The following is an 11,657-nucleotide window of genomic DNA, read 5'->3' as shown; positions in this document are numbered from 1 at the left end:
GGCAGCACTGTCCAATAGAATTTTCTGTGATGATGGAAATCATCTACATCTGTGCTATCCAGTACGGAGCTATACGCCACATGTAGCTATTTAAATTTAAATTAATTAGTGTGGCTACTGAGCAATTGAAATGTGGCTAGTATATCTGAGTTGAATTTTGATTAATTAAAATTAAAATTTAAATTTAAATAGCTACATGTGGCTAGAGGCTACCGCATTAGACAGCTCAGAGTTCGAGTTTTACTAACTAGACTAGCAGATTAATCTCAAAATATTAATGTCTTAAAACAATAAAAGTGTATTATTCAGCTGTATCACATCCAAACCAATTGGTGCTAGGGTGTAGGGAGGGGAGCATTCTGCTCTGTCTAGTCATTTGGAACACTGGCTCGTTCTATCTTGTGTGGTGCCATCTTCAACCCTGAAGCGTGCATGTTGGAGGGGAAGAGATAGAATATGAAGAATCTCTTGAGAAGTGTTATGGGCCATGTCTGGAAATGGCCTACATTACTTCAACCCATATACCCATATTCTAATAGTTACAAATAAATGACATGGCCCTACCTAACTGCAAGCTGAAAGAAAAGGAACGAAGTTTATGGACACATAATATTACCCTGCCACAATGAAATCTGTAGAGTTCTGGGATCAGTCTCTAATACCTCCTCCATAAGGAAATGGAAATAAATTTTAATCAGTGTGCTAAGGGAGTAAATCTGGTACAGTTCTGAATGTGAGGAAGAGACTGAAGGATCAAAGTGGGGCAATGGGGGTTCAACATGGGGCAGGGATCAGGAGGAAGAGATGGAATAAATAACAGGACAGAAAAAAGTTGGTATTTGCTGAGGGAGAACCACTTCTCGGAAAGAGAAACAAAAAGAAAGTGTGAGAATAGAAATTTTGAGGTGACAAGGAGAGAAATTTGAGGTTTTTAGATTGAATCACTTTGTCTGCTCTGAGGTTATTTGCTTATTATGACAAGCCTGGGAAGATATTTGGGTAGGTGCTTAAAATTAGAAGAAAAGACCCGAACAGGTACTGTAAAGAGTGCCTTAGGCATGCGCTGTAAAATTTGGAAGGCATTTGTTTCAGACTAATCTGGTAATCCAGATATTTCACAGAAAGTGTCATGTAAATTCAAATATGTATCTTCTTTTTCTCTTGATAAATATCCCTATGGTAAGCCATGGAGTTCTGTTAATCTTCTGTTTGACCAAATAACTAGGCTTGGAAATTTTAACTTAACCTTTTACCTTTTACCATAATTAAGGTGCCAGTATAAGAGTAGAGCATTAAAGCTAGTGAGTATATTAACAATGCAAACATTTTAAGAAAAATCAGATGAATAGAGAATATTGAAGTTAGTAATTCACATTTTGACAGCATCAGTTGAACTGTCAGCATAACATGAAGTTTGAGAGTAGAATTATTTCTCAGATTAACATTGAACTTAAACTGGGAAGAAAATACAAATGTTTTTTGTTGGAGAAATTATAAAATCTTGGAATTGCAACAAACAGCCTCACAGTTTAATAGCATCTTATGTATTTGCCTTCCACTCCCTACTCTACTGCCACCTCAGCTTCCTCTCTACCCATGTCATTAAAGAACTCTCTTAGAAAAATTCATAATTTAACACGAACTGAGGTGGGATGGGGTGGGAGGGTAATGCCTTACTTTACATAGTTGACTTCCTTTTTAATCTGCCCATAAAAAAATTCTCCCAGATTCCCATTCTTGATCCATGTAGTTGAATGAGGATGGCTGATTCCTAGGCTCCAAAGGTGACAGAGTATTCTCTTCTCCTGCGCACACTGACGGGCACATGAACCAAGAAAGACAAAAGCTCTCCTGGGGGTGTGTGCGTGTATATATATGTGTGTGTATGTGTATATATGTGTGTATATACACACATATGTGTATATATACACACATATATACACACGTGTGTATATACACACATATACACACACATATACACACATATGTGTATATACACACATATACACACATATGTGTGTATATACACACATATACACACATATGTGTGTATATACACACATATACACACATATACACACATATACACGTGTGTATATATACACACATATACACGTGTGTATATATACACACATATACACGTGTGTATATATACACACATATACACGTGTGTATATATACACATATATACACGTGTGTATATATACACATATATACACGTGTGTATATATACACATATATACACGTGTGTATATATACACATATATACACGTGTGTATATATACACATATATACACGTGTGTATATATACACATATATACACGTGTGTATATATACACATATATACACGTGTGTATATATACACATATATACACGTGTGTATATATACACATATATACACGTGTGTATATATACACATATATACACGTGTGTATATATACACATATATACACGTGTGTATATATACACATATATACACGTGTGTATATATACACATATATACACGTGTGTATATATACACATTATACACATATTATATACACACACGTGTGTATATATACACATATGTGTATATATGTATATATACATGCGTATGTGTATATATGTATATATACATGCGTATGTGTATATATGTATATATACATGCGTATGTGTATATATATACATGTGTATGTGTATATATGTATATATACATGTGTATGTGTATATATGCATATATACATGTGTATATATGTGTATGTGTATATACATATATACACACGTGTATATACACATATACACGTGTGTATATATGTGTGTATATATATACACACACACACACACACACACACACACACACAGAGTCTTGCTCTGTCACCCAGGCTGGAGTGCAATGGCACAATCTCAGCTCACGGCAGCCTTTGCCCCCCAGATGCAAGTGATCCTGCCACCTCAGCCTCCTGAGTAGGTGGCACACAGGTGCATGTCACTTCATCGGCCTAATTTTTTTTTTTTTTGGTGTTTTTTGTTTTTTGTTTTTTTTTGGTAGAGATGGGGTCGCCCAGGCTGGTCTTAAACTCTGGACTCAAGAGGCCCACCCATTTAGGCCTCCCAAAGTGCTGGGATTATAGGCATGAGCTACTGTGTCCGGCCTCTCTTGGTGATTTTGACTGGAAAAAATGTGGGTTCGCATACATGATCCAATCTCAAGAAAAGACAGTGTAGAGGGAAGGGGGCAAAACCACCATTAAGAACTGATTGGGAATATAGCTCAACTCTAAAAGCACTGCTCTTCTCTAGGTTATTGGCACAGACCCACTTCCAGTGATAGCTTTAACTATTGGCTAAAGCTTTTGCTGTGAGGGCAAAAACTTCACCTATCTAATTCACCTTTATCCATAATCTCTACCCTAGAGCCTGGAACTGAATATACAATTAATAAATAAGTGCAGAATTAACTACCTAATCACTTACAGCCTGAATTTTACAAATGCCTTTGAAGACTTCACGGAAACATTTGTATTCTTGGTACTGTAGGGCAGTGCTGAGCCCCGTCATTTCTTTCTTAAACCACAGTTTACTTAGAAATCAGCAAGGAAATCCATCAAGTGATTTTGGGGATCCACTTTCAGTGGGAAGCCATGAGAAACGCCCAAACAAGCCAGTGGGCTTTCCAGACTAACAGCTATCACTTTCACTCTTTCTACATAATCACTTCTTACATAGCTTTCAACATAGGGTACATTTTGATCTCTAAAATATAAATTCATACCAATTTTGGCTTCCATCCTCAGCTTCCTTTCCTGTTGTACTTCTTTTTCAAATATCAGAGGAATGCTCTACATAATGAACAGAGCCTTGATTTTCTTGCTGACCACTCACAGCAATAATTTTGGCTTCTTCCCCATGTACATATACCTTCTAATCTCCAGACAAGCTAGTAAAGGACTTGAATTTTCTGGCTTTTCCACTGTAATTCCAACCTCTAGGAGTACAGCAAGAGCCTTTTCCTCCTCCCAAACACCCATCCCTTGCTTTGTAGAGCCTCATGGACCAGCACTGCCACTAAGGCTGCACTCCTGCCCCTTTGGCCCCCTTCAGGGAATCCTGCTATCCTAAGGGCCGTGCACACTGTAGGCAACAAACCCTTTGCTGAATTCTCAATGCATGAGACCAAAGAGAAGATGGTAATACCCAAGGGTTGGAATAGAACCAGATAACTTAAGGGTTATTTGGGAATAGAGTATCTTGAGCCACTGATGCTGGACCTACATACTTACTTATTTCAGAACTCCCTTCTCCTGGTTTTTCTATTCTTTAAGTGAGGAGGACATTTTTATTGATCATGTCATTATTCATTTAAAACTCAATAAATGCCTATCAATAGATAATTGGTTAAATTATGGGACATCCATCTTCTGATCCTTCCAGATAAGATCAGTAACCTTTACTGGATGGCTCATAGCATCTGGGTTATTACCTACCAAGAACAGTGTTTTATGCAGTTATTTAATATCTGTCTCCTTACTAGACTGTAAGCCCAATCAAGGAAGCATGAAGGTGGCTATTGTATGCTTAGAACCATGATTGGTATGGTAGATGTTTAATGTTTGAATGTATAATAAATGCATACAATGCAATACTATGCAGACATTTATTTATTTATTTATTTATTTATTCATTTATTTATTTATTTTGAGACAGAGTCTCGCTCTATTACCAGGCTGGAGTGCAGTGGCGGGATCTCGGCTCACTGCAACCTCTGCCGCTGGGTTCAAGCAATTCTCCTGTCTCAGGCACCTGCCACCGTGCCTGGCTGATTTTTGTATTTTCAATAGAGATGAGGTTTCACCATATTGGCCAGGCTGGTCTCGAACTCCTGACCTTGTGATCTACCTGCCTTGGCCTCCCAAAGTGGTAGGATTACAGGCGTGAGCCACCACATCCAGCCTATGCAGCCATTTAAAGCACGACAATGTGGAATTGTTTATTGACATGTAAGGTTACCCATAATATAATGTTAAATTTTAAAAATCAAATAATAAAATAGTAGATATACTATGATCATGTTTTAATAAAAAAGAATAGCCATATATACAGATACATACATCAAAATGTTAATAGTGGTAAGATTATGAATGACTTTTTATTTTATTGGTTAACTCTTTGTATTATCTGAAATTTTAGAATAACAGTATTTATTTGACCTATTTTTTAATTTAATTTTATTTTTTTAGAGACCAGGTCTCACTCTGTCACCCATACTGGAGGATAGTGGCACAATGACAGCTCACTACAGCTTTGAACTCCTGGGCTCAATTGATCCTCCTGTCTCAGCTTCCTGAGTAGCTGGGACTATAGGTGCACACCACCACACTTGGCTTTTTGGGTTTTTTTTTTTTTTTTTTTTTTTTGAGACAAAGTGTTGCTCTGTCACCCAGGCTGGAGTGCAGTGGTGTGATCTCTGCTCACTGTAACCTCCACCTCTCGGGCTCAAGCAATTCTCCTGCCTCAGCCTCCCGAGTTGCTGGGACTACAGATGTGTGCCACCAGGCCCAGGTAATTTTTTGTATTTTTACAAAACTGCAGAGACGGGGTTTCACCACGTTGGCCAGGGTGGTCTCGAACTCCTGACCTCAGGTGATTTGGCTGCCTCGGCCTCCCAAAGTGCTGGGATTACAGGTGTGAGCCACCAGGCTAATTTTAAAAATAATTTTTTTTGAGATGGGATCTCACTATGTTCCCCAGGCTGGTCTCAAACTCCTGGCCTCAAGTGATCCTCCTGCTTCAGCCTCCCCTATAATTCGGATTACAGTTATAAGTCGTCACACCTGGCTGATTTATTGTTTCCAGATTTTAAAATTATTTCCATTTTGAGAAAAACCAAGTAGATATTAAAACAACCTTTTTTCTGTCACAAAACTTCACTTAAACAACTAATTTTGGCATACAGTTTTCAACTGGACAATATTAGAAACAACATGGATTTCCGAATGCAAATTGAAATGTTGGATACATTCATCTCGTTGCTATTTCTGATTAAAGTAGACCTTTAACAAAATGATCATTATGAAACCTTCATTTCTATACAAAATTTCTTATTTTTTATATCCATAATTACTATTAGACTCTTCCTTCTCCTCTTATTTACATTCTTACCCAGGATATGGAGAATGAATAGACCCTAATTTCTTATCCTATTTTTTAGCTGAAGACCAAAAAAGTTAAAAGGAAGTAGACTTCTGAAATTTTTTTTTAAAAAAGAAATGTCAGTGGCTGCTACATTTAAAGTACCTTCCTTACATGAGGCAAGTTTGCAAAGGTGAAGGTCTTCCCCAAGAAAATACCAAAGCATTACCACAAATCTAAAAGTATATCCATTTTAAACAAACACCTTTAATAGACTGGTTATAAAACTATAATTGGACATTTTTGAGGCCAGTTTATACTTTTCCCTTTTCAAAGACATTAATTAATATAAATAAGACATTATCAGATGATATTCTCTATACAGAGCAAGAATACACTCTTGGATATCTCAAAAGAGAAGTATAATTGCACTTATTTTATACAACAATTAGCATGATAACAGGGAAATGGAAAATATTTTTGTATATAAATTCCGTTTCTTAATTAAGTAAAATTAAAAAGTTTCATTAAGAGTCAGTTAAAAAAAAATAGGGCACATACTGTCTGTATATGGCTACCTGTCTTTTAAGTAACATGAATTTTGTCTTTTTTTGTTTCTGAGATGGAGTCTTGCTCTGTCGCCCAGGCTGAAGTGTAATGGCACGATCTCAGCTCACTGCAACCTCCACCTCCCAGGTTCAAGTGATTCTCCTGCCTCAGCCTCCCGAGTAGCTGGGATTATAGGTACCCGCCACCACACCCAGCTAATTTTTGTATTTTTAGTAGAGGCCGGGTTTCACCATGTTGGCCAGGCTGGTCTGAAACTTCTAACCTCAGGTGATCCGCCCACCTCGGCCTCCCAAAGTGCTGGGATTACAGGCGTGAACCACAGTGCCCGGCCTAATTTTGTTAATCTTGCCAGTTTCAAGCCATTGACACAAAAACGTCAGCACCATGTTAAGAAGTCACACTCTGACCTATAAAATGTGACAGCCCCAGGAGAACCATTACACCGTTATTCATTTTCAGTAAAAAGTCTAACAGAACAGTGACAAATATTGTGCCTTAGATCCTTAATCATACGATACAAATCATTTACAATATAAATTGTAAAGATGAACATGTGCTGGCACAGCTAGGGTTTACATACGCTTTGGAAGCTCAAAAAGTTCAAGAATGTCTTATCGGTCTTCATTTCAGATCTAGTAGCATAAAAGCTGGGTTTTCTAAGTAGGATTTCCACAAATTAGAGAAGCGTGACATTGTAGCACCATCAATAACTCTGTGATCAGCTGACCAGCTCACATTCATTATCTGTGCCTTATATACTTCTCCTTTCTGGTTAAATCGGGGAATGGCCTGGAAATGAAAAAAAAAAAAAAAAAAAAAAGAACAAAGAGTAAACCTTCACTTGCTCAAAGCTCAAGCTCTAACAATGGTGTAAGATCAGGCAAACCCTTCTTCCTACAGTAGAGAAAAAAATGGGCACCCCAATGACTTTTGAAAATGCTGATTCCTACTCTTCCCATCTTGGAGTATATGCCTGGAGCTTACAGAAGTTCTCCAAGGTACTTCCTATCCCTTGTACAATTTCCATACCTACATTCATTAACTTTCATCTCGGATTTCAATACTGTATACCCACTATGTGCCAAGTATTCTTCTAGGCTCTGGGGAGAGACAGACAATTAAATAAGGATTCCTCACTGAAGGCAGTGAGGAAATAAGCCATTATCAAGTTCCCCTGACCACTGAGTTGGCCAGGAGGAAGACAGAGGACAACAACATGCTTGTGTTCTTTGTGGATGTTAAAGCCAGTAAGCACCACATCGAACAGGCTGTGAAGAAGCTCTATGACACTGATGCGGCCAAGGTCAACACCTTGATCAGGTCTGATGGAGAGAGGAAGGCATATATTCCATTAGCTCCTGATTACAATGCTTTGGATGTTGCCAACAAAATTGGGATCACCTAAAATGAACCCAGCTGGCTAATTCTAAATATATATATTTTCACTATTAAAAAAAAGGTAGACAAAATATAAGCCCCAACTTATTATTAGATTCAATAGACATAAAATCATGCTGTCAAACTGCTATAAAAGTTTCTAAGCTCTACTCTGTTTTTCCATACTGATCTCCTCATGGCTGGGATACAACAGTCACAGCCAGATGTGGATCCTTGAGGACACTGAGTAGCATCTGTGTAAAGCCATGTAGGCCACTGCAACTACTTGTCTTCGATTCTGAGTGAGATGAGAAGCCCTTGGAAGTATCTGAGCAGACTGGCCATTCACTGAAAGAGGATGACTTTAGGAGGAGCAGGTCTGATGGTGGGGGGCAGTGAGGAAAGGAGCAGGAGCTCAGTTTTAGACATGTTAAAATTCAAGATGCCTTTATACATCCAAGCAAGATATAAGAGTAAGTTCAAAAGTGAGGTCCAGTCTAGAGATATAAACCTGGGAGTCATCAGTGTATAAATGGTATTGAAAGATCAGATAAAGAAAAGCAGTGAGAACTGAATCCTGGGGTGCTTCAATGTGTAGAGATTAGGAACATTAGGAGGTACGGGTAAAGGAGACTTAGAGGGAATAGGCAGTGACATAGGAGGAAAACCAAAATGGCCAGGTATTCTGCAAGTCAACATTAAGAAAGTTTTCCAAAGAGGTTGGATTGATCAGTCATCTCAAGGTCAACTAGCGGGTCAAAGAAAACGAATACTGAGAATTGAGTAACATGGAAGACTTAATGACTTAAACAATTTAGCAAGAAGGAATTAAAATTCTATAATGAAAACAAAATAGCAAAGGAAAGATGACACAAAGGGAGAAAGGAATTAAATACTATTTGTCCCTACCCCACAAATATTATTTTAAGTGATGAATAAGATTTCTACTCTAAGAACTACGCTTCATGGCTAGAAAAAAACATGGATAAAATGATTCTGTAAAAATATATCTATTGAACAGATATTTATAAATCAAATATTCATTTGTTCATAGCACCATTATTCACAAGAGCCAAAAAATGGAAATAATCCAAATATTCATTGACAGATGAATGTATAAACAAAACATGGCATACATGTATATACAACAGTATACTATTTACCCTTAAAAACTAATGAAATTCTGGTACATGCTACATGAATGAACCTTCAGCCAGATACAAAAGGACAAATACTGTATGATTCCACTTACATGAGGTACCTAGAATAGTCCAATTAATTCATACAGACAGAAAATAGAATGGTGGTTACCAAAGGCTGGGGAAATGGAGAGATTATTCAGTAAGTGCAGAGTTTCAGTTTGGGATAATGAAAAAGTTCTGGAGACAGATGGTGGTGATGGTGGCAAACAATGTAAATGTACTTAATGCCACTGAACAATATACTTAAAAATGGTTTAAATGGTCAATTTATGTTTATATATTTTACCATAATTATATACATATACACATATAATTCAGAAGGAAAGAGAACACAAAATTTTGTCAAACAGGTATAATGGTTTGGAAACTGCAGGAAGCCAGAATTTTGTGAGAATCAAATGTTGAATTCTTGTTGGAAAAGAGAATGAGTGATAGAGAGAAGTTATCACTCAGAGAACTCCTGATTTGGAAATAGTGACATACTGTGTCTTTTTGTTTTTTCTCCCTAACTCCTCTGCTTGCCAGAAGGGAAAGTGGATGTCAGGAAGGGGGAATGACTTAGATGCTAATTTACTATCTACTAGAAAGCAAATCAAAGGCTGAAGGAAAGAATTTGTGAGGGTTCCAACACGCAAGGAATAAACTCATGAGGACAAGTCCCAGAGATGTTCAACATGGAAGCATTATAAGTGTAGAAAAGAAAAGCTCTTCTTAAAACACACTCTTCTTAATGTAGTGACAATGACATTTAATAAACATGGTATTGAAGTGGTATCCAGGAGCTTATTTGCCTCAGTGGTCCTCAACCCTGAATTAATAGGGGGTACCCAAGTCCCATCCCTCAAAATTCCAATTCAGCTGGTAGAGGGGGAGCTTGGCCATAATTTTTTTCAAGCTCCTGTATGATTCTAACATGTAGCCAGGGTTAAGAATCATTGCAACCCTTATTCTAAGTCAGTGTCTTCTAAACCATGGTCACCGATCACCTTTTTGCACTCATTTGGGTTCTTGTTCAAAATCTAAGTTCGGAGGGTTCTGCCCCTAAGGTAAAGAAATCTGCACTTTTAACTAACACTCCCAATGATTCCTGAGCAAAGAATGTTCTAAATGAGTCTCACTTTGTTTAAAATAACATTTTCAATTGCTTTTCTATTATTCTTTGGTATAATGAAATGAAGATATTTTGATAGAAGTAGATTGGCTATATTTGTGATTATTCATAAAGACTCAGTATCTGTGCCTGGCATAATCCACAATGGTTGATCCATATAGAAACAACCCAGGTCATCACCATTTATTACACACAGAGGCAGCCACCAGAAGTGCAAGCCTAGCTCTTAGGAAGAAATAATAGGTTTTTGGATTCCCAGGCAAGATGGCAGAACAGGAACAGCTCTAGTCTGCAGCTCCCAGTGAGACCAAGGCAGAAGGTGGGTGATTTCTGCATTTCCAACTGAGGTACCCGGTTCATCTCATTGGGACTGGTTAGACAGTGGGTGCAGCCCATGGAGGGCCAGCAGAAGCAGGATGGGGCATCGCCTTACCTGGGAGGTGCAAGGGGTCAGGGAACTCCCTCCCTTAGCCAAGGGAAGCCATGAGGGACCGTGCTATGAGGGATGGTGCTATCCAGCCCAGATACTATGCTTTTCCCATGGTCTTTGCATCCCACAGACCAGGATATTCCCTCGGATGCCTACTCCACAAGGGCTCTGAATTTCAAGCACAAAACCGGGAGGCTGTTTGGGCAGACACCAAGCTAGCTGCAGTTTTTTCTTTTTTCATACCCCAGTGGTGCCTGGAACACCAGTGAGACAGAACTGTACACTCCCCTGGAAAGGGGGCTGAAGCCAAGAAGCCAAGTGGTCTTGCTCAGTGGATTCCAACCTCACGGAGCCCAGCAAGCTAAGATCCACTGTCTTGAAATTCTCGCCGCCAGCACAGCAGTCTGAAGTTGACCTGGGATGCTGGAGGTTGGTGGGGGGAGGGGTGTCAGCCACTACTGAGGCTTGAGTAGGCGGTTTTCCCCTCACAGTGTAAATAAAGCCACAGGGAAGTTCAAACTGGGCAGAGCTCACTGCAGCTCAGCAAAGCCACTGTATCCGGACTGCCTCTCTAGATTCCTCCTCTCTGGGCAGGCATCTCTGAAAGAAAGGCAGCAGCACCAGTCAGGGGCTTATAGAGAAAACTCCCAATCTCCCTGGGACAGAGCACCTGGGGGAAGGGGTGGCTATGGGCGTAGCTTCAGCAGAATTAAACCTTCCTGCCTGCCAGCCCTGAAAAGAGCAGTGGATCTCCCAGCATAGCGCTTGAGCTCTGCTAAGGGACAGACTGCCTCCTCAAGTGGGTCCCTGACCCCCATGCCTCCTGACGGGGAGACACCTCCCAGCAGGGATTGACAGA

At 39.1% G+C, this 11,657-nt stretch overlaps 1 protein-coding gene across 1 annotated transcript in view; it reads right to left on the bottom strand.

The window, feature by feature from the left end:
• Positions 1–6,744: 6,744 nt before the first annotated feature.
• Positions 6,745–11,657, bottom strand: part of DBT (dihydrolipoamide branched chain transacylase E2) — a gene marked incomplete at its 3' end in the record, with an annotated part of 53,558 nt that continues 48,645 nt past the window's right edge. The window contains 1 exon segment of the mRNA NM_001134018.1: positions 6,745–7,467. Coding sequence (NP_001127490.1) covers positions 7,300–7,467 — 168 coding nt within the window.

Source organism: Pongo abelii, chromosome 1 (assembly GCF_028885655.2).
Source record: "Pongo abelii isolate AG06213 chromosome 1, NHGRI_mPonAbe1-v2.0_pri, whole genome shotgun sequence".
NCBI classification, from domain to species: Eukaryota; Metazoa; Chordata; class Mammalia; order Primates; family Hominidae; genus Pongo; species Pongo abelii.
The sequence above is the reverse complement of the archived record's forward strand: the minus strand, read 5'-3'. Positions and strand labels throughout refer to the sequence as shown.